The following is a 23672-nucleotide window of genomic DNA, read 5'->3' as shown; positions in this document are numbered from 1 at the left end:
CAAATAAATGTCAATTGAAAAAAGTTAATACAAAACAAAGTGCAGCTAGTTTGCAGTCATTCCAGCCTTTGTTTGAAGTGATTGTGTTAGCTGTGTGGTTGGCTAGCTCCTCTGACCAGGCGATATTGCGCCTCTAGCTCATAATTACGGATATCCAAATGTCACTAGAAAACAGTTTAAACAAATGCTAATCCGGCTACTTTGCTGTTATTCTGGCTGCACTTTTTTAATCTGACTAAATTAGCCGTAGTTGGCTAGCTAGCAAGCAAGGGATAAAAACGTTGCCAGCCAGTATGACAATGGAACATTTAGAACGAACGACTGGGTCGCGTCCACAGAACAACTGATCGACTGGGTCGTGTTTCTGGCAACTGAACGACCGACCAGAGGGCTTGGGTAGCAACCTTAAAATTTGTGTCGGGTCAAGATCTTGTGGAAGGATGAAATAGTATGAATAACAAAAAAATATGTAAATCATTATTTGAATATGTTGGTAACCCATTGTATAAAAGTGATAATGCCCTCGAAGCAGGGCCAAATGTGTCAACTCCTCTTGCTGCAAAAAAAAAAATTCGGCTAGTTTTCAGGCCTTGTGTCAGGTTTTCAAAGGTCATTGGATATACATTTTAGCTGGACCTGGCAACCCTGATTTGGGTGCACTGTTTGACCACCGCCGTGGAAATTGAGGGCGCTCTGCCTTCCCCTCCTACCAGTGCCTCTCACTCTGCCTGTCCGTCACACGTTGTGTACACTGGTACGGCGGGAGGCCTGACCCCCCATGAACCGGCGACTTCCTCTTTTTCAGATTTCATGGCGATCGGGAGAGAGGGAAGACCACCGAAGCACGCACACTGTCTCAATCCAACCGAAATACAATTATTTAGGTAAATAATCAGCTGCTCGTGCATTACTCAGTTACCGGGGTAGCGAATGATGCACGCCTAACGTGCACGTTGGGGATATCCACGTTTCCTCCGTGATCTTTCGTTTCTGAATTTCAGATATTCACATTGTAGCGCAATTCGCTAATAACGAATCGGACGAAATGGGCTCCACCAGTACGCATCTCCTACACGTAGTAACGTTAGGCTAGCAAGCAAGCTAACTTGCTATGCTAACTATCCAACGGTAGTTTGAAATGTTTGTTAAAATATAACGTTAAACTAGCCACCATTAGGTCGAACTTTTCGTGTATTTTTGGGATGCTTACAATGCGTTTTCTTTAATTCAAATATGGTTCCGATAATAAGTAACGATGTGTTTTATCTGGCACGGTTAACTGACCAACTAACCTTAGCTAATGTTAGCTTACTGGCTATCTAGCTAGCCAGATGCGATAATAAACGGTCGTTATTAGTAGCCATACAGTTCATTTAATTGCTAATGTTAACTAGCTAGCAAACATGGCGGCTTCTGCAGAGTTTTGAAACTTGTAGCTAACTGTTCGATAGTGAAATGTACTTTATCAGCCATATGTTGTAATGGGTTTGGCTTGCAAACAACGGTATTGGATACTTTGTATCAACCTTGCTCTTGTTAAATTATTAACTGCAATTGTTTCCATAACCCAGTCACTGTTGATTACATTGTGATGGGTTTCAAGTTTGGAATGCATAACGTTAATCATCGCTACTTTTAGCATTTATACGTTTTGGAACGTTATCACAACCTCTCAAATGATGTGATTCTATCTAAGTGTCATAGTTAGAGGTTTGAATGGATATTTTTAATTAGGGAAAGTTAGGCTGGCTAATTCTTCCTCACATTATGCCAGTGTACGTCATCAAATGGTAGCCAACTAGTGTTAACTGTTCTCTCTAAATTGGAGTCCAGTTTGTAAGCATAACTTGTACACATTATAATACGGCAGACACCCCTGTCCAAACTGTTAGACACTAGTCTTCATCTAACAGTGATCAAGGCTTAACTACTGTCCCACAAGCACTTTTTGTTATAAGTCCTTTTGTCATTCTGCCAAAGTACTCCATGTTTAGCACGCACCTTTTTTTATGGGTTAGGCCTAGAAGTGACTGATGTTATTGTTATGAGTGGGCCCTGGGCATGTGAGAGGTGGTTCGGTAGTTATGAGAATACATCGTACATAATCACACACTATTTCTTCTTTATATTGGGTCGTTTGGAGGATGATTTGGGTCACCGGAGGACAGTCAACTTCTAATTTGCGTCTTGAGATGAAGAAGTTTAAGAACCCCTGTCAGTTATCTAATCAAAGTGTTTGTGTGAGAGAGCGAGTGAAGAAGGCCCTCGGATAATAAGACAATTTTGTTTTTGCTTGACAGTGAGATCTAAGCAGACAGACACTGAACGGATTCTCCTGCTGGTAAGTCAGCCACTCCTCCATATGGGCACTAGTCTTTCCGTTTAGAAAAATGGAAAGTGCACCATCTCTTTGTCCCTCCTGTTTAGGTAATTTATCTCACACCATTGGATAGGTGAAAGCAAGGGTTATCAACTACATGGCTTTCACCAATCCAGTCAAGTCAGAGTACGTATAATCTTTAGGGAGAGAAGAATGGATGCATTTTCAAAATACTGAAACAAACCCTAGTCTTAAATTTACCACAGAGAAAGCAGAAGTCAGAATACACACTCACCAATACCACACTACGTGGGAATGTGTTTATTTGGGTGTAAGTTCCGATTTAGTTTGATGCAATATTGTACAATGCAAGTGTAACAACTTGGGTTGCTTATTTTGTACCAATAAAGTTTGAGAGAATTTGGGAGGGAGAGAGAAGACACACTTTTTTTTTCTGTGTAAGAACATAGGATTATAATTTGTTCAGTAGACGCCTAAACCTTAGTGCCCTTTGTTATTGTAACTTCTTAAGGCTGCTAAACTTGAAACCACATTTGCATCAACTAACCTCTGAAGATCCTGCAGCAGTTACTGCACCCTACACTAACTGTGATAGTGTGGTTTTTCCCTCTCTCAAATTGTCAAACTGTATTTGTACGAAATAAGCAATCCATATTGCAGAAGCAGTACAACAGAAATTACTAATAAAACCTTTCAAGTTCTAACCAGTCACAACTCTGTCTCTCTTGTGCTCTCTCCCCCTCTCAATTGCTATATCTCTCTCTCTCTGTGCAGGTGTTGCTCAGTGGGCAGTAGTGGTTTCTAGTGCTGGTGTTCTGTTGAAGGGGCTCCTTAGCGCTCTGTGCTGTTGTCTTGCTGTGTCCTGGATTAGGACTGCCAGCCTATGGCTCTAATGGACAAACACAAAGTAAAGCGACAAAGACTTGACCGCATTTGTGAGGGTAAGGAGCCATGTTTTGCGACACACTCAAACACGCGCACACAGACACTGACCTCATACAGACACGCACGCACTCACACACTGACCATACACACACTGCGCATCTTACATTTTTCTATAATAGCCATTTGAATATTAAGATTTCACAATTCATTTGATCAGGTTATGGTCATATGGTAATGAGTATTCTCACATGATATTCTCACACCTCCATCACAAATTCATAATTCAAAATGGTTTCTACAGGTCTGATTTGGTGTATCAGAACATCCTCCAGAGAGAATGTGCAGTTTTCTTCAAATTTATTGAATGTGTGATTATCACATGCCTATGTCTATAATATTTTGCACTTCCAGTGCATTCGGAATGTACCACCTGACTTTTCACATTTGTTACGTTACACCCTTATTCTAAAATTGATGGGGGGAAAATTCCCCTCATCAATCTACACACAATACCCCATAATGACAAAGCGAAAACAGGGTTTTAGAAAATTGTGCAAATGTATTAAAAATGAAAAACAGAAACCTTATTTAGTTAAGTATTCTGACCCTTTGCTATGAGACTTGAAATTGAGCTCAGGTGCACCCTGTTTCCGATCATCCTTGAGATGTTTCTATAACTTGATTGGAGTTCACCTGTGGTAAATTAAATTGATTGGACATGATTTGGAAAGGCACACACCTGTCTATATAAGGTCCCACAGTTGACAATGCATGTCAGAGCAAAAACCAAGCCATGAGATTGAATGATTGTGTCGAGGCTCAGAACTGTGGAAGGGTACCAAACAATTTCTGCAGTGTTAAAGGTCCCCAAGAACAGTTGCCTCCATCATTCTCAAATGGAACAAGTTTGGAACCACCAAGACTCTTCCTGTAGCTGGCCGCCCGGCCAAACTGCGCAGTCGGAGGAGAAGGGCCCTATGGTCACTCTAACAGAGCTCCAGAGTTCCTCTGTGGAGATGTGACAACCTTCCAGAAGGACAATCATCTCTGCAGCACTCCACCAATCAGGCATTTTTTAAGGGGGTAAAAAGGCACATGACAGCCCGCTTGGAGTTTGCCAAAAGGCACCTAAAGGACTCTCACACCATGAGAAATAAGATTCTCTGGTCTGAAATCAAGATGGAACTATTTGGCCTGAATGCCAAACGTCACAAAGATGAACGGAGCAAAGTACAGAGAGATCCTTGATGAAAACCTTCTCCAGAGCGCTCAGGACGTCGGACTTGGGCGAAGGTTCACCTTCCAACAGGACAACAACCCTAAGCACACAGTCAAGACAACGCAGGAATGGCTTCGGGACAAGTCTCTGAATAAATGTCCTTGAGTGGCCCAGCCAGAGCCTGACTTGAACCCGATCGAACATATCTGGAAAGACCTGAAAATAGCTGTGCAGCGATGCTCCCCATCCAACCTGACAGTTTGAGAGGATCTGCAGAGTAGAATGGGAGTAACTCCCCAAATACAGGTGTGCCAAGCTTATAACGTCCTACCCAAGAAGACTCCAGGCTGTAATCGCTGCCAAAGGTGCTTCAACAAAGTACAGAGTAAAGGGTCTGAATACTTTTGTAAATATATATATATATTTTTTGCATTGCTTTGTCATTATGTGGTATTGTGTGTAGATTGACGAGGGGAAAAAAACTATTAAATCCATTTTAGAATAAGGCTCTAACGTAACAAAATGTGGAAAAAGTCAAGGGGTCTGAATACTTTCCGAATGCCCTGTACATCAGCTGCTGATATGGATTATCTTTTATTAATGATCAGCCTATTGGTTTGTGGAGTGGCAGATGGGATATAGGGCTGGGAATTATTACAATGCTTTGGTGGCGATACGATATGTATTGCTGTTATATATGTTTTGTGATTCAGTGTTCCAAACATATTGTTCACCATATGTCTGCTGCAGAGAGACGAGAGAGCATGAAAATTAGTTTTCATCAGTCATGGAAATAAAAGTGCTGAAAATAAATGTCTCCCCCTATTTCAAAAGAAGATGCAGAACAAGCTATTAAGGAAAAATACTGGACTTTTGGTGCCGGTACAGCCAACTAGCTCAAAAATAATATTGCAATATTGTGAAAATATAGTCCAAAAATAATATCCTGATATGTAACTGTATTGATCCCCCCCATCGCTAGTAGAATAGTGTAGTGATGTGTTGGGGATAGTCATAGAGAGCGCAAAATGCCCTTATCTCACTTCCTGTTACTGTCTGTGGGGATTTCAAGAGGGGTTAGTGGGTGGCCAAGCTGGTGTGCCTGAGCTATGAGCCGTGAGGAAGAATGTCAAGGCAAGGTACAAATGATGAGGATGACTGAGTACATGACAGGCTAGGATAATAGACCAGTTAGATTACAACACGATCAGTGTTATTTTTATTTTTTTTTTACAAATGAAATTAACTGAAAAGGTAGAATGGTGTTGCTTTGGCCTAGATGTAAAACAAATAAATTGGTATTGCAAGTTATGCCAAGCCTCAATTTGTAGTGTATACAAATGTCATAAAAAGGTAATGAAATCATATAAAATATCTTATTCAATTCTGGACATATAAGACAAAATTCTGGTCTGTACTACTCCAGTCCAAACTAAATATATTGGTGCGAAATGCAGCCCTTGGGTGATGTTGAGATAAAATGGAGGGAGTTGTCTGGGAGAGTCAGGTCCCCTGAGATGAGTGAGAGGAGCAGGGTGAGGGGTCGCGGCCGTGGCTACAGGGAAACGGGCCAGCTGTCTCTTTAAAAAACAACAACAGCCAAACCAGACCCTAGCCACTGCCTGGCTATGCTAATTAGGTTAGTGCTGGTTGGCTGGCCCTCAATGGAGCCGCCCGTGATTGGAGCCGGGCCGCGGGGGAGGGGCTGGGTGTGGATGACAGCAGGGACCTAGCCAGCCGAGAACAGTCTGACAGAACGAGAGAGAGAAAAGAAAGAACGATAGAGGGAGAGAGCGAGGCGAGAGAGAGAGAGGAAGACAGGCTGGCAAACTTCATAATGCAAGGTTAGGTGTGTGTGTGTCGTTAAATGTGTTTGTGAAGGAGAGCTTGAAGATGGAAGGGGGTGATATGGGCTTGGGTGTGGTGTTGCCGACGAGTGTGTGTGTCGTTTCCTTTTTGCTCAGCGTGTCCTTGTAGCGAATTGAGCAACTGTGTGTGTGTGTGTGTGTACGGCGCCTGCGTGTATGTGTGTTATTGTGTGTCTGGCTGGAGGTTGGGTGGAGTAGTGCTGCATTATCATCCTACCCTGCCCCTCCCCCTCTCCCTGCTCTCTCTCTCACACACTCCTTAAACCGAGGGAAAGAGAAAGGAGGAGGAGGAAGGGAAAGAAAAGGAGGGAGGGAGAATGAATGAAGCACTGAATGAATTGCATTGTGTGCGCGGCCATGCTTGTGCTCCATAAGCCTTGTACGCAAGCGTCCTTTACTCTAAATATTTGCGTGTTTGCGCTTCTGAGGCTGCCTTTTGTTAACCAGTAATTGTGAATCCATTGTGATCTCTGGCATGTGGAGATTAAGATAAAGGAAAATGCTTTATGTGTTTTTTTAATGAGATGTAGATTCACTTTCTTAAGCCTTCTCGGCTAGGCCCATTTGGGAAATGCTTTGACGTCACAGGAAGCGTCCACAAATATTTGTCTTCCACCGCCTGCCTGCCACCAGTTCCTATCCTACTCCCCCCCCTCTTTCTCCCTCCCCCACACTCCCACTATGACACAGGACATAGTGTTTGTGCATGTGGATGTCTGTCTGTGTTGTGTGTCTGTCCCTGCATGCGTCCTGCCCTCTGTCCAAGTGAATGTTCCAGCGAGACACATGCACCCCTTCCCCCCTTCTTGTCCCTCTCCCCCACCCCAGACCATACACCTGTCACGCAGAGACTGTGTGTGCTTCTGGTCTAGGGGCCAGTGGTGTGGTCTGGTGTGTGTTACGTGTGTGTGTGTGTGTGTGTGAGAAGGGCAGTGCGTTCCGATTCAGAAGGCCAGTTCATGATTAGTTCAGTGTGAAGGAGAGGCAGAGGGCTAAGACACACAGACACACACGAATATGTCCTATGGTGCTGGTATCAGTGGTGGTGTTAGCTTTTGTTGCAGTTGGCCACATTTCTCTAGTGACCTTTGGCACAGATGTTAGCCTTGTGCTTTGTCTCGCATTCTGGCAACTTGGTGCTCAGTGATGATTGAGGATTTCGATGCAGACGCAGGACCACGGTGGACAAGTGTAGCCATGCACCAGTGGCGTGTGTTTACGGATGTGTGTACAGAACGTGCGTGTTTGGGGGGGCTCCAGAGGAGGGAATTTAGGTCATGACTCAGTCTCTCTCTCTCTACCCCCTCCCCCCTTCTTCCCTGCACCCCGCATCTCAACCCCTCGACTGCCCCTCCCCCAACCGTCACACTCGACCTCCCCTGGCACTGCAGCCAGCTAGTGTTTTCATCCTCCACACTGGCTGGAGTCAGGGACGTGGGTGGTGTGTCATTCAATGTGTCTTACACGTGTCGTCATAGCATGTGCGTCTGACTGCCGTGAGGTTGCGTGTATTGACGTTGTAGTTTAGTTATTGTGTTGGACCCCCCCCCTCCTGTCTCTTTGTCATCTCAGATGTGCTCTTTGAGCAGCAGATCCAGTTACATATTACCATTGCGTAACCATCACACGCAGCCACTGATCCCTCAGGGTGCCAGTGTTGACAAGGCCCTGGCTGTTTGTGTGGACGGAGAAGAGAGCATCATGGGACTCACTTTGGGAGAGTTTGCTTTGGTAGTAGTACTCATGTTAGTGGTCACTGGTCAGACTCACTATTCAGGTTGAGCCTGCTCTGACCCCAGCACTGATGATGCCAGTGGCTATTGTCATGCCTGGTCAAGTTCAGAGGGACTTTAATGGTGTGCACGTGTGTGTTGTAATGGTCAAGGCAATGGTGCGTGTAGAAGGTTTAGGGCAGTGACTCATTTTGCCCTGGTCCAGAGACTCCAGAAAGATTGTTGAATCACTAACCTCGGTGAACAGTCCCATCTGGAAAAACATGGTGCGCCGTACGCGGTGTTTTTGACTTTATCACACATTCCCAGAGGAAGCCATTTTGTCTGGGCAAACGATCAACTCAAAATGGACTGTAAACGCCAGGTGAACACTTTTATAGTTTGATGGTTATAATATGGACATAAAAATTAAAAAAAAATCCACAACCATTAGTGTGTCAAGCACCATGCTCCAACCTAGCCAGCCATTGGAACCAAAGCAGCACATACGATTTTAGAATGCAACTAATTTAGTGACCTTTCATAATATGCCAAATCATGTCTTAACTGTCCCCCTCTCCCCTGTGTGCAGGCATCCGCCCACCTATCCTGAACGGACCCATGCACCCTCGGCCCCTGGTGGCCCTGCTGGACGGGCGTGACTGCACCATAGAGATGCCCATCCTCAAGGACGTGGCCACTGTGGCCTTCTGTGATGCCCAGTCCACCCAGGAGATACACGAGAAGGTAGAGTGAGACACACACACTTTAGGAACACCTGCTCTTTCCATGACAGACTGACCAGGTGAATCCAGGTGAAAGCTATGATCCCTTATTGATGTAACCTGTTAAATCCACTTCAGTCAGTGTAGATGAAGGGGAGGAGACAGGTTAAATAATGATTTTTAAGCCTTGAAACATGGATTGTGTATGTGTGCCATTCAGAGAGTGAATGGGCAAGACAAAATATTTTTTTAAAGACTGCCTTTGAATGGGATATGGTAGTAGGTGTCAGGTGCACCGGTTTTAGTCTGTCAAGAACAGCAAACCTGCTGGGTTTTTCACACTCAGTTTCCTGTGTATATCGAGAATGGTCCACCACCCAAAAGACATCCAGCTAACTTGACACAACTGTGGGAAGCATTGGAGTCAACATGGGCCAGCATCCCTGTGGAACACTTTTGACACCTTGTAGAGTCCATGCCCCAATAAATCGAGGCTTTTCTGAGGGCAAAAGAGGGTGCAACTCAATATTAGGGAGATGCTCCTAATATTTTGTACCCTCAGTGTTTAAAAGTCAACATGCACTGTCTGGTTGTAAGCTTCCTGTTAATTTGGCTATAAGCGGCACTTCCTGATTTTCTAAAATATTTTAAAAAGTTATTCAAGACTACCTCCTGACTGCCAGCCATATGTTTATTTGAGTATTTATGCACTGTCCCTTAAGCGCACTGTCGAACCAGCAGTATGATGGTGTGTTAACCCTGTAGGTTGCTGAACGAGGCTGTATTAATTTGTGTGATGGCCTTGTCTGACGGTGTGTGTAAACCCTGTGTTACCAACTGTATAACGGTGTCTGTGTCTTAACCTCGTAGGTGCTGAACGAGGCAGTGGGGGCTCTGCTCTACCACACCATCACTCTCTCCAGAGACGACCTGGATAAGTTCAAAGGCCTCCGAGTCATTGTCAGGATCGGCAGTGGCTTCGACAACGTCGACATCAAAGCTGCAGCTGAGCTGGGTGAGTCATGCCCGAATACACACACGCAGTATGCCGATGAACAGGTATATACACACACACACGCACACACACACACACACACACACACACACACACGGATGCATATTACACATAATCATATACACAGCCTTTCCAAGCTCTGCCCCATCACTCCTCTCTTTCCTTCATCTCACCATCTCCCTCTCTCCCCTCCTCCTCATCTCCCTCCCCCAGGCATCGCAGTGTGTAACGTGCCAGCGTGCTCGGTGGAGGAGACGGCCGACACGTCCATGTGTCTGATCCTGAACCTGTACCGCCGCGTCACCTGGATGCATCAGGCCCTGAGGGAGGGCACCAGGGCCTCCAGCGTGGAGCAGATCAGGGAGGTGGCCGGGGGAGCCGCCCGCATCCGGGGGGAGACGCTGGGCATCATCGGCCTGGGTGAGTGGGGGTAATCTGGGCTAGGTTAGGGAGGTTGATGGAGTTACTGGGTAGTGGCTGATTTTGAATTTAGACTAGTGGCCCCTAGTCTGGCCTGTTTTCAATTGACAATTGGGGCTGCCAGAGGCCCGGGAATTTGCTTTGGGTGCCTATGTGCCCCACCATGGAAATACAAACACTAGTTACCCCTGTGCGTTCCTCTCTCTGCAGGTCGTGTGGGCCAGGCGGTGGCTCTGCGGGCCAAGGCGTTTGGTTTCGGGGTGATCTTCTACGACCCCTACCTGCCTGACGGAGTGGAGCGCTCCCTGGGCCTGCAGAGAATGGCTACGCTCCAGGACCTGCTCATCCACTCTGACTGTGTCTCTCTACACTGCAGCCTCAACGAACACAACCACCACCTCATCAACGACTTCACCATCAAACAGGTACACAATGTCATAGACACACATCGCACACACACGTACACACACATTTGATGTATGTTTTAGGGCCGTCAAACGATTTAAATAATCACAATTCATCTAAATGTTTTAATTTGCTCAAATTTGTCCCTTAAGTAAAAATAACCCTATTAAAAAGCTGTTTGTCGAGTTACAGGCGTACTATGCTTTTATTGTAAGGGACGGAAACACAATCTGTATAAGAAATAAAATACTCAATGTTTAAATTAGCTACATGTAATATTTTTTGCATTGTAATTTCAGAAAATGTCATTATATCTGAAGTAATAGTGGAATGATAGTGTTTCACAATATTTTTTTCCTCCCAAAAAATTATTGGGCCCACACAAAATTGCATTCTAATGGTGCAGCCTTCTTATTGGTCAACAAAAGACGGACTGGCTCTTGTTGTTAAATTGACTGGGCCTGAGCCGCATGCTAACCGAATCCGTTAGTGAGCGATACTTTATACAAATCGTTTAGCCCCAGTCAATTTGACAAGAGATTTGCTGGGCCCCAAAATATTACATGTAGCTCTTTTAAACATACTTATTCCCTCTTATTAATGTTCTTGAAGTTTAACATTTGCGGACACACACACACAAACAAACAGTTAAAGCTTCAGGCATTCTCAATTAGTGTTCTCCCAATTTCTGATTTGGAGGGTTAAGTACAGGAAAACAGAACTGGCTCTATGGACACAAGGAGTATTTACACCTGTTCAACAATTATATAAATTCCACAGAAGACAATAGCTCAGCCAGGTCTGAGTTCATGTAATAACAGCTATTCGATGTAGCCTAGGCTACTTCAACATGAACTAGTCACGTGCTGTTTCTACAAAAATTGAGATTATTTTCTTAAATCTTTTGACCTGGGAAATGCAACAAAAACAGTACCTAAATGGAATGGATGTCCTGTTCTGGTTTAAACTCATTGTGGGTAGATAGTTATGTCAAGAGGCATTCAACCATGACATTGTAAACAATGTTTTGGTTAGCTAGCTAACTTTAGCATAACTAGCTAGCTCCTTTTGTCCAAAATATGTTTTTGCTGTTATCTAAAGAAACACCTGAGAACGTGTACATGGTTGAGCTTTCTGTCTGTTTTCCTTCAACATTGTTGCTCAAAGCTGCGCACAAAGTGGAGATTTTAAGGGTGTTTTCACATATAACTCCCCTTTTTAAAATAAATGATGTCAGTCCTATTTAAAGTGAACCAATTTTTTTTTTAAAGAACTCAGTTCTCTTTGTATTCACACTGCCCTTGCCTTTGAATGAGGACTCAACTCTTTTGCCAGTTCACTTCACCTTTTTTGAGGTCCGAGTCCTCTTTGCATTCGCATTTCTAGAAAGGAACCAAAGATATTTGTCCAACATTCACTCAATGCACTCTAGTAAAAGTACAGGACAAGCCTTTCCATCAGAACGTGCTATCGGACAGCTAGATATTCCTACTTACATTTTGGAAGTTAATAGATTGCATTTTGGTAAAGGATGAGACATAATAATTGTCATCAGAAGATAATATTAACATGTAAATATTATTGGTAACAGATTAACTACCAGTAAATTAATTGCAGATTAAATAATGCTGTAGGCTACTGACCCTTCAACAGCTAGAATGGATTTTGTACCCATGTTGTGATTCTCACCAAATATGTTGCCTTTTTACACTATTCAAACCCCACATTCGGAATAAACAGTTTATGAACCTCTCTTAGCCTGTAGGTCAACATATTGCAAACAGAGAATCTGAACATCGTGTCAGTACAAAACTCACACAAACACACATTTGATCATTTCTCTGCGTCCTTAACAATCGCTAATCGGCACACATTTATTTATGTGAACCGGCACATCTTCTTCTCTCTCCAATGTGAAGGGGTTATTGCAGAGGAAACGGTGTTACAGTAGTCCCGTGTGTGGTGTGGTAAAAATGACAAGCAAACCCGGGGAGCTTTGTGTTTACGTTGTCCCCCCCCCCCCCCCCCAAAAAAAAAGGGAACCGGACTTCCGAATTCAAGCGAACCATACTCAAACCCCCTCTCGAGATGGTCTCAGTTCGGTTCGCTTACGGCGCTCTTTTGAGGGCTCTGAGTTCCTATGGAGTGTTCACACTCCACTGTGTTCCTTTTGGAGTCTTCACACGCCACAAAAAAAATGAGGGGAACCGCGCTGAATTCACCAAAATTGTTCGAAAGGGACCAAGTGTGAAAACACCCTAAGAGACAACCGAGTGCAGGGTCCGTGCGGAATAGTGTCTGTGCGGAAACACGTGCGCTTGAAAGGGGTCCGTGCGGTTAAAAAAATGAAAATGCGATTTAATGGCGTCAAAAAATCGAACACCTTATTAACTCGTTAACAGCCCTAGTATGTTTGTAAATTCACGTTTTTACATGCGTGTACAGGTAACTTCCAAAATAATGGAAACACTTGACTAAATGAGGGATACAAAGTATATTAAAAGCAGGTGCTTCCACATACAGTGGGGAGAACAAGTATTTGATACACTGCCGATTTTGCAGGTTTTCCTACTTACAAAGCATGTAGAGGTCTGTAATTTTTATCATAGGTACACTTCAACTATGAGAGACGGAATCTAAAACAAAAATCCAGAAAATCACATTGTATGATTTTTAAGTAATTAATTTGCATTTTATTGCATGACATAAGTATTTGATACATCAGAAAAGCAGAACTTAATATTTGGTACAGAAACCTTTGTTTGCAATTACAGAGATCATACGTTTCCTGTAGTTCTTGACTAGGTTTGCACACACTGCAGCAGGGATTTTGGCCCACTCCTCCCTACAGATCTTCTCCAGATCCTTCAGGTTTCGGGGCTGTCGCTGGGCAATACGGACTTTCGGCCCCCTCCAATGATTTTCTATTGGGTTCAGGTCTGGAGACTGGCTAGGCCACTCCAGGACCTTGAGATGCTTCTTACGGAGCCACTCCTTAGTTGCCCTGGCTGTGTGTTTCGGGTCGTTGTCATGCTGGAAGACCCAGCCACGACCCATCTTCAATGCTCTTACTGAGGGAAGGAGGTTGTTGGCCAAGATCTCGCGATACATGGCCCCATCCATCCTCCCCTCAATACGGTGCAGTCGTCCTGTCCCCTTTGCAGAAAAGCATCCCCAAAGAATTATGTTTCCACCTCCATGCTTCACGGTTGGGATGGTGTTCTTGGGGTTGTACTCATCCTTCTATTCCTCCAAACACGGCGAGTGGAGTTTAGAGCAAAAAGCTCTATTTTTGTCTCATCAGACCACATGACCTTCTCCCATTCCTCCTCTGGATCATCCAGATGGTCATTGGCAAACTTCAGACGGGCCTGGACATGCGCTGGCTTGAGCAGGGGGACCTTGCGTGCGCTGCAGGATTTTAATCCATGACGGCGTAGTGTGTTACTAATGGTTTTCTTTGAGACTGTGGTCCCAGCTCTCTTCAGGTCATTGACCAGGTCCTGCCGTGTAGTTCTGGGCTGATCTCTCACCTTCCTCATGATCATTGATGCCCCACGAGGTGAAATCTTGCATGGAGCCCCAGACCGAGGGTGATTGACCGTCATCTTGAACTTCTTCCATTTTCTAATAATTGCGCCAACAGTTGTTTCCTTCTCACCAAGCTGCTTGCCTATTGTCCTGTAGCCCATCCCAGCCTTGTGCAGGTCTACAATTTTATCCCTGATGTCCTTACACAGCTCTCTGGTCTTGGCCATTGTGGAGAGGTTGGAATCTGTTTGATTGAGTGTGTGGACAGGTGTCTTTTATACAGGTAACGAGTTCAAACAGGTGCAGTTAATACAGGTAATGAGTGGAGAACAGGAGGGCTTCTTAAAGAAAAACTAACAAGTCTGTGAGAGCCGGAATTCTTACTGGTTGGTAGGTTTTTAAATACTTATGTCATGCAATAAAATGCAAATTAATTATTTAAAAATCATACAATGTGATTTTCTGGATTTTTGTTTTAGATTCCGTCTCTCACAGTTGAAGTGTACCTATGATAAAAATTACAGACCTCTACATGCTTTGTAAGTAGGAAAACCTGCAAAATCGGCAGTGTATCAAATACTTGTTCTCCCCACTGTAGGTGTGGTTCCTGAGTTAATTATGGGAGTGCGTGTGTATATAAAGTTAACCCTGTGTTTTGTGTGTAGATGCGCCAGGGAGCGTTCCTGGTGAACTCTGCGCGGGGAGGCCTGGTGGATGAGAAGGCTCTGGCTCAGGCCCTGAAGGAAGGACGGATACGAGGAGCCGCACTAGACGTCCACGAGACAGAGCCCTTCAGGTACACACACACACACTGGACGTTCAGTCGTCCACGAGACAGAGCCCTTCAGGTACACACACACACACTGGACGTTCAGTCGTCCACGAGACAGAGCCCTTCAGGTACACACACACACACTGGACGTTCAGTCGTCCACGAGACAGAGCCCTTCAGGTACACACACACACACTGGACGTTCAGTCGTCCACGAGACAGCCCTTCAGGTACACACACACACACTGGACGTTCAGTCGTCCACGAGACAGAGCCCTTCAGGTACACACACACACACACACTGGACGTTCAGTCGTCCACGAGACAGAGCCCTTCAGGTACACACACACACACACACACTGGACGTTCAGTCGTCCACGAGACAGAGCCCTTCAGGTACACACACACACACTGGACGTTCAGTCGTCCACGAGACAGAGCCCTTCAGGTACACACACACACACTGGACGTTCAGTCGTCCACGAGACAGAGCCCTTCAGGTACACACACACACACTGGACGTTCAGTCGTCCACGAGACAGAGCTCTTCAGGTACACACACACACACTGGACGTTCAGTCGTCCACGAGACAGAGCCCTTCAGGTACACACACACACACTGGACGTTCAGTCGTCCACGAGACAGAGCCCTTCAGGTACACACACACACACACACTGGGCGTTCAGTCGTCCACGAGACCGAGCCTTACTGACACACAGCCCACTAAAGGATCCTAGCCTGATTTCGAACCCCCACATGTCTGTTTGACTGTGCAACCCCCCCCCCCCCCTCTCTTTCCTCCTCTAACCCTAACCCTCTCTCTGTTGTTGTAGTTTCTCCCAGGGCCCTCTGAAGGATGCTCCCAACCTCATCTGTACCCCCCACACGTCCTGGTACAGTGAGCAGGCCTCCATCGAGGCCAGAGAGGAGGCTGCCAGGGAGGTGCGCCGTGCCATCACTGGTAAGACCCCTAACACTCAGCTTCAGCTAGTTAACACCGCCTGGGCTTCCATCGCCATCCTAACTTTGTATTATTAGTTATTACGTAGTGATGAATTGATTATTTCAGTGGCTTTATGTAGCCTGAGTATGGCTGCATGTTTTGAGGTTCTGGAGTGGTCTGGTGTTATATCTTACCTACACTCTTATAAATTTTTTTGCACACAAGAAAAATGCAAATCATTATGGTGAGAGTTTAAAATGGGCAAAACAAATACAAATAGATGCATATGCAGGAGAGCTAAAACACCCTGAGTGGCTTGTACGGCACCTGTCCCGAAAATGGTATCCTGGTTATTAAAACAGAGATTGGGGGATTTACACGCTAACCCCTTGTCTCCTGTCTGTCCTCTGTTAGGGCGTATCCCAGACAGTCTGAAGAACTGTGTGAATAAGGAATATCTGATGGCAGCGTCCCAGTGGCCCAGTATGGAGGCTGCAACAGTCCACCCTGAACTCAACGGAGGCGGTGCATACAGGTGAGACCCTCAGCGGTTAAGGTGAGCACAGGAGGACAACCAAGTCAGGAAGTGTATCATGATTATTATTATTATACTTCATTTTATGCAAAATACGATATCTGTTCTTGACAGTAGATTTGGTTGTTGATGAATTTGCTGCAATGTTGTTCCCTCCCGAACAAGGCCCTGATATACATTCTTTCTCTCTCTCGCTCTCTCTACACGTCAGGTTTCCTGTGGGTCTGATCAGCGTAGCAGCAGGGGTACTGACGGGGGCGGGAGCAGGGGTAGAGGCCCTGGCTCACGCCATCGCCCCTGTGTCCCATCCCCCCCACACCTCATCGCCAGGGCAACTCAGCAAGGCAGAGGCAGACAGAGACATCCCCTCTGACCAATAGCACCCCAACATTCCTCCGTCACCCCTGGAAACCAACAACCCCACCCTCTCCTCCCACCATCATCATCACCACCAACCCTCCTCTCCGACCTCAGGCAGATTGACACTGGGGTTCCGGTTTGATCCGGTTCGATCTGGATCTGTTCAAGCGCCGGTCCTTCAGAACACAGTACCAGCCCAGGAGTGACCTGCCGTCCACAAAATCCCCCCCCTCCGTAACCCTTCCTCGGACCCACTCAACCCCCCACCATGGACCCCTATCTCCCCCTCTATCCATATTCCCCCCACAACAACAAACCTACAGCAATAACTTTCTTCTGAAGTATTCAATTGGATTGGTATTTTCATTTTTTTTTTTTATTCTTTTGAGGAAAAACAAAACATTTAGTTATTGTTTTGAGTAGCATTTCTCCAGCTAAGCTGGACCGAGAGTCTGGCTGTTATGATCCGTGAGAGAGGCGTGAAGGGTTGGCCCGGCGTACATTAGTGGCTTTCTGATGTTACTGCAATCCTTTCTCTTATGCCTCTCTCTCTTTCTCTCTCTCTCTCTCTCTCTCTCTCTCTCTCTCTCTCTCTCTCTCTCTCTCTCTCATTTTAGAAAATATGGAAAATGTGTACAAAAGTAAGACACACAACACATCGGGCTTCTATTGTCCCGATAATTCCTAGCCTGATCCTAGATCTGTATCTAGCTAGCTTTAGCCAAGTCAACTAAAGCACATACAGATCTGGGACCAGGCTACCTGATTCCCTGTCTGTTGGCTAGTGTAGGGATGAATAATGTCAGTGAAGAGCTGAAACCTTAGCAAAGCGTGTTACGCCGCTACAGGGCTGTGTTAAACCCTGTGAGTCTTGTCTCTTCTCCTCAAGATGGTGAACCCTCTCCTTTGGCAGGCGACAATTCTCTTCCCTGCTTTTATATCCCCTTTTGTTCCAGCGCCAGTCACTTCCTGTTGAAAGGTCAGATGGATGGCGTTCTATGTTGTGCTCTGTGTCGTCACTCATCAGGCCCTTGCCCACGACGTGGTCTTATACTCAGCAACAGTTATGTGAAGTGTTTATTCTGTAAAGGCTGTCCCCTGAACCGGTGTGTAGCTTCAAGATCACGTGAGAACAGTTTCATATCAGTTGGATTGTGGCTTTTAACAACCCCCCCCCCCCCCCCCACAAAAAAGGTTGAACTATTGTTCAAGGGCCTTTTTGTTTCTGAGGCACTTAGCACCAAGTACACACAGACACACACAGCGAGCTTGCAACATTGTTAGCTTGAGCCCAGTGGGCAGCACAGGTCAGCTGTGTAGGACTGAGGTTTGGCCAGCAGGGGGTGCCATTGCCATCTGAATGCTCAGTCTGTGGCTGTGCTCAGAGAGAGGGGCAGTGATTTGGCTGCAGCGTTGCGTATAACCAGCCTAGCAGCTACCCCTGGGTTTTCTTAACACGTCCACACGAAGCAGTCAGCCATAGGGAAGGTGAGGTACAACTCTTTTTGCCGTGACGTCATTAATTACTTGCTGACTTCCAAAGACAACCAGGACGCGTGACAAGGCAAGGACTCGCTGTCTTTCTCTCTCCCAGACCTCAGATCTATATCTCAGTCCATCCACCCAACCTCTCTCTCACCCCATCCAGCCCTTGAAGAACTCTGCTCTCCACTAGTGCTTTTATCAGCAAGTGTGGATCCACCTATCCCTTTAAGATTGGGCAGTGTAGCCGGCGAGTTGGTTCAACCATCCCTTTAAGAAGACAGAGATTCACCGTTCCCGTTAAGACCAAAGGGAGACTGTGTGGAGTCTTTATTCTTACATAATCATAGTGGCTTTTCAAAGGCGACCGTGTTGTCTGCGTGTGGACCCCTCCCATCCCCCATTGGTTGTATTGACAAGTTGTTGTCTTTCTGAAAGAGTAGTCCCTACGAGAAACTCTTAACGCCGTCGTCTCTCGTTGTTTCAAGGGAATACCTTTTTATAGTACCTCAGTAACAGATATTGAATGTACGTTCAAACCCGTTTCTTTTTTGTACAGCTTTTGTAGAGACCCCTTTGCTATTCCTGACCAGAAGGGTTGTAAAAATGGTAACAATGACGATGATAAATAAACACCCCACTCAATAACCGAATTGACCAAACAACTTTTTAGGATTTCTCTGCGTTTTTTTTTTATTTTTTCTTCCCACTGTCAAAAATCTCAGGCACCGAGACCAGTTACTTATCTCTCGTCTTCACCTTAAATGTTATACTTCATTTGTTTCTCTGTGGGGAAAAAATGAGCACAACGCTTTCCCGCGATTCTACATTTCGACATCAGATTCCAGTTGATCTGACAAGCTTCTTCGACCTCCTGTTCTACAGCACAATGAAACTTGGATTCGATTTCAAAGTGTCAGCATGAACCGTTTTTATTTTCTGGAATGTAGAACTATATACGCCTTTCTACTCCCCCTAATGTCATGCTGCTCTAGCTATTGTGCATGTGGGGTATTTTTGGAGGGCAACCGCTATTGGCCTAAAGCTTGTCATCTTGTTGTCCACCCTTTGCTCCCCAGTGCTTAACCCTTAACCCAAGTTGCCATTTTGTGGTGGTCAGTAACCAGTGATGTACAGTTTTTCCCCTTCCTACCAGAGTCTATGAGGACATGGACATGAGGACATTATAGGCTCCTGTGTCATGTGATGAGTATATATTTTTTTAAATATCCCCCATAGTTTGAATTATGAGCTTAAATAGTGACCTTAAATTGCCATTGATGATATTGATGACATTTTTTGGGTTGTTTTCAGTTCATCAATGTGTTCAAATCCATTTTAATTTGTTGACTCTTCATCTGTAATCGCGCTCACTCTCTGTGTTCTACATGTTGTACTGAAACATTTCAGAAACAAACGTTTGAGTTTAAAAAAAAAATTTTTTTTGTCTTAGCCGCCCTGCTGTATTTAGCCTCTCCCTGTATAGTAGCTGTAACTGTTAACTCTCCCTGTATAGTAGCCGTAGAGTTGCCATGGAAACACTCACTGCCTTAAACACAGTTGACCACAGTAGGTGGGGTAGGAGAGACACACAGTCAGACGAAACCCCGCTAACAACTCACACCGTAAGGACGTTATTCAATCAAACACTGGTGACACGGTTTCCCGGATAAGTCAAAAATAACATTCTCTCCACAGAGCTAAAAAGGGTATTTTGATTTGACATGCAGTTGAGTGTCTTAAGTTTCACACTGCAAATGTTTTGTTGAGTACATCAATCAAAATATGCATTCTCTCAGTCCAGAAAGAACATTTCTGGGTTAACCAGGTGAGCCATTTTGATTGAATTTCCCCTACATGTAGGTCACTGTCAGTGCTACAGACTGAAGGAAAGTCCATCTGATATTTCACTCTGAGGTGTGAGAATGTTCCCCCCCCCCCCTGCTCCGGCGCTCTGAAAGTCTTTCATGGCCAGCCCCGAGTCTCAGGGGGCAACAGCGGACACTGATGTTGTCTGTCAGACCAGCTGAAAATGATGAATAGAATTGGTCACTTTTCTCTCTCAGGGTTGAAATGCACACATATCCTCCCGCAGCCTCTTTCTCTCCTCCCTGTCTGTTCTGTGTTCCCGCGCTCCTCAGAATGTTGAGCAGTCTCCTGACTTCCAGAAGGCCCTCACCATTCTCTCCCTTCATTTGTACACCGTGAGTTCTTGTGTTTGGTTTTACCTTCTGTTCTTTGGCACTGACATCTAACCTTCATCTAGCAATGAATGAATAAATGTTTTAAATGAGCTGTGTGTAATGTTGAAATTTGGGAAATGTATTTTTACAACATGTGAACATGAGTTTTTATTTTTGGGGGGGGGGTGTCTTTCACTCATCCGTTGTCGTGAATTCATTGATTTACTTTCACCAGACTCCTGTAACGTCTCCTGTAACTAGGCTCTTAAGCTTTATTTTTTGTTTTGTTTACTTTTTTTATTAGAAACAATCATGTTTGTGATGGTAATTTCCGATGGTAAACTCCACACCGTATTTTAATAAAATCCAAAAATGTACCCTTTGCTTTCTCGCCCTGCTTTCTTCTGTGTTCTCGCTCTGTGTGAAACGCATGTCAAACCTTTAACTCATTTGACTGACCGTTGCTCTCGTGTGTGTGCAATGTTCATGCGTGCATAGTGCAAGGTTTGCTATATAGCCGTGTTGATTCAGGTGTGCTGCCTGCCTTCGTCTTCTCCTGTTTATAAAGTGCAGCCCTTGGGATAGGAGCAAGTTTTACAAACTTCCGGCTCCCTAACCAACTCTGTTTACAATCCCTGCTTGTCTGTCTATACGGGCACAGGGGTGATGCAGTGCCAAGCGATCCAGAGCTCACAGCAGCTTTATGAGTAGGCAGGCAGGTGAGATGGGTACAGTCATTGCACCACAGAGATTGGGAGGGGGGAATGGCAACCGCCAAATTGCCACCACATGTACCATCCCTAGCCCCTGATGAGACTGTTCTTCATAAAAAGCAGTCTAAACCTTTTGGTCCCATTGCTGGAGGAAAGCCCCCGCCCCCATGGAGGTACTCTGCCCATCTAAGCTGAGCTAAGGCACCCTTAAGAGTACGCTATCGTGGGTGCACACTTGCATGGAGGCTACTTTATAGGATGCAATGCCACCTTAGATTAACATGATACACTTTATGACTAGCTGTTTTTAATTTGTACTCCCTACTACCTTTTGAATAATTTTTCCTCAGTCCTCACTTAAGAGTAGAGAGTTTGTTTTCCTACAGTTGTATTGTTTTCCTTCCTCACGAGGAACTGCATTTTCCATAGACCGGTAGACAAAAACAATTTCAGGAACTCAAGTCAGTTACTGTTAGGCACATGTACAGCATATTTAAATATACAGCATATTGCAGATTCTAGAAGGGAAAATACTTTTACTCAACAGAAACCAGCTTTTTACCAGGCTGATTCACTTGTCTCTGTGTTTCACTGTTTCCTACTCGGGGCTGGTTGTTGTGCAACAGGCTGCGCTGCTGTGCTGCATTCCCCTGTCAGACCCCACACTGGCCCTGGATGGAGATATTTATCTGTCCCTCGTTTATGTTAGACGGGGAAGGGGGATCAATACAACCTGGGAATACACAGGTGGACCTGTAAAAATTGAGTTTAGAGGGAAGCTTGTTGGTTACTGTCATGGTGGGTTGAGGTCATACGATGGGAAATGGGGTATTTGTTTTGGGGTCATCGCTGAAGACCGCACTAGATCCTGCTGGCTAAAAACGTCTGTTTTGGTGACTAAGCTTTACTTGTAAAAAGCTTGCAAGCTTAGTTCCTCGCATAACCCATAGGTAGGTCAGAGTAATAGACTTTTTGGGATTCGCGGGTGTAGTGTGGTGACGGGAGTTTTTCCTGGTCAGGAAAACTCCAGGCCCCGTGGATGAGGTAACTAGGGAAGGTTGTATGGTCTCAAGCGGTGTTTCCCCATCTCCGGTCCTGGAGTACCCTCCCAACGGTACACATTTCTGTTGTAGCTCCGGACAAACATACCTGGTTCAACTCATCGAGAGCAAGTTGAATCAGGTTTGCTTGTCCATGGCTATAATAAAACATTCGTACAATGAAGGGATACTCGAGGACTGGAGTTGGGGAAACGCTGGTCTAGGCCCGGACACACCAATAGCGTTTGCCAGCCGAGAGTACTTAGCACCTCTGAACAGAGTTCCGGCTGTAATTTTCCAACCGAGTGCAAACCGATTTTACATGTAGAATCACTTGAAAATGTTGGGAGTCAGACATCCACCAGCGAGGCCGTACCCTGAAACCCAGTGCGCCAAATGATCGGCAGACAAGCGGCAGATCAACATTCAGTGTGGTGTGGTCCTTAAGTGGGATTAAAAGTGTTCCTTGTTGACACGACAGAAGACGAGCTCACGTAATCTCTGTGCATGTCTATGTGGAATTAATTAACCACGACAAGAGACTCCACAGGCCCTCATGCTCAATCAAAGGATTGTGTTAGCAACCCAAAGACAAGCGAACAAATATTTACCCATGCTCTCATTCCCATCTAAATATTAGTCTTTACAATGAATGGATGACTTGGAGATTGCATCATAAGGGGTGATATTGGTAGAGTTCCCTGTTTATTTCCGATAGTCCTGAGTACGGTACGTACTGTATGTTCACTCTGTGCCGTGTGTGTGTAGCCTATTAGATCAATGGATCAACTTGACACATTACAAGTAGATGGTCAATATATTTTGTAAACAGTGTCTGAATAGAGATAGAACAGTATTTATTGGGCCTACTTTTTCCATCCCTGGTGTCCCTTATGAGGGTGTCTCAATAATGGAGTTATAAACCCTAAACTCCAGCTGGGGCTAGTATGGCACAAACCCAGCTGCTGTGGTTATGGTACCCGCCGTTGTTCTTCAATATTATTCTCGCAATTGGCTTCTGCCACTGTTTACTTGGCGAGTGTGAGTGGGTGTTTGACGAGGGGACTGTGTGTGTGTGCTTATCTGTGTGTGGTTGACTCCTACCGACTAGTGTGAGCTGCTCTGCAGATGTGTGCCCTCCGCAGTGACTCAAATTCAGAGGCAGGCCAGTGTGACGTTCCACTCTGCTCGTGGTCTGTATGTCTCAGTATTATGTGTATGTGTCTCAATGTGTAAATCTAAGTGTGTGTGTGTGAGAGAGTGTGAGACGTTCTCCTCTATGCCAATGCGAGCCAGCCAGTGTTGACGCCCAGCTCTCTGTCATTAATCAGCAGGCAGGGGAAGTCTAGGTTCTCCCTGTAACCTCCCAGCAAACAACAAAAGCTCCCACAACTTTAGAGAACGCCCCCCCCCCCCCCCCCTAGAGTTGATGTTCACGGTCAAATCTAATTATCATAATAACACATCCCCATCAAAATCCGTCAGTTTAAACTAGAGATATCTGTTTTTTTTTGCATGGGTT

At 45.3% G+C, this 23672-nt stretch overlaps 1 protein-coding gene across 5 annotated transcripts; it reads left to right on the top strand.

Moving 5' to 3' along the window:
- Positions 1–724: 724 nt before the first annotated feature.
- On the top strand, positions 725–20774 carry LOC139574095 (C-terminal-binding protein 2). Of its 5 annotated transcripts, none has more exons than XM_071398270.1 (11): positions 725–884; positions 2301–2341; positions 3116–3282; positions 8618–8772; positions 9621–9765; positions 9979–10185; positions 10396–10610; positions 14787–14917; positions 15728–15855; positions 16252–16372; positions 16584–20774. In XM_071398270.1, exons 3-11 carry the CDS (start codon positions 3225–3227, stop codon positions 16750–16752), a joined length of 1329 nt encoding a protein of 442 aa, XP_071254371.1. In that variant the 5' UTR covers positions 725–884; positions 2301–2341; positions 3116–3224; the 3' UTR covers positions 16753–20774. The 5 variants fall into 5 exon arrangements, with proteins under 5 accessions (XP_071254371.1, XP_071254375.1, XP_071254372.1 ...); XM_071398274.1 differs by having other exon boundaries at positions 16252–16393; positions 16584–16722; XM_071398271.1 differs by lacking the exon at positions 725–884 and adding an exon at positions 1110–1128.
- The last annotated feature ends 2898 nt before the right edge of the window (positions 20775–23672 follow it).

This window comes from Salvelinus alpinus, chromosome 4 (genome assembly GCF_045679555.1).
Source record: "Salvelinus alpinus chromosome 4, SLU_Salpinus.1, whole genome shotgun sequence".
Classification (NCBI taxonomy): Eukaryota; Metazoa; Chordata; class Actinopteri; order Salmoniformes; family Salmonidae; genus Salvelinus; species Salvelinus alpinus.
This window is presented reverse-complemented; position numbering and strand designations above follow the sequence as displayed.

Excerpts from the sequence above, each read along its gene's own strand:
- LOC139574095 (XM_071398270.1), top strand. The coding sequence starts at position 3,225 with ATGGCTCTAATGGACAAACACAAAGTAAAGCGACAAAGACTTGACCGC. Across the intron at positions 3,283-8,617 it reads ACTTGACCGCATTTGTGAGG|GCATCCGCCCACCTATCCTG; the intron begins GTAAGGAGCCAT and ends CCCTGTGTGCAG. Across the intron at positions 10,186-10,395 it reads GCTGGGCATCATCGGCCTGG|GTCGTGTGGGCCAGGCGGTG; the intron begins GTGAGTGGGGGT and ends CTCTCTCTGCAG.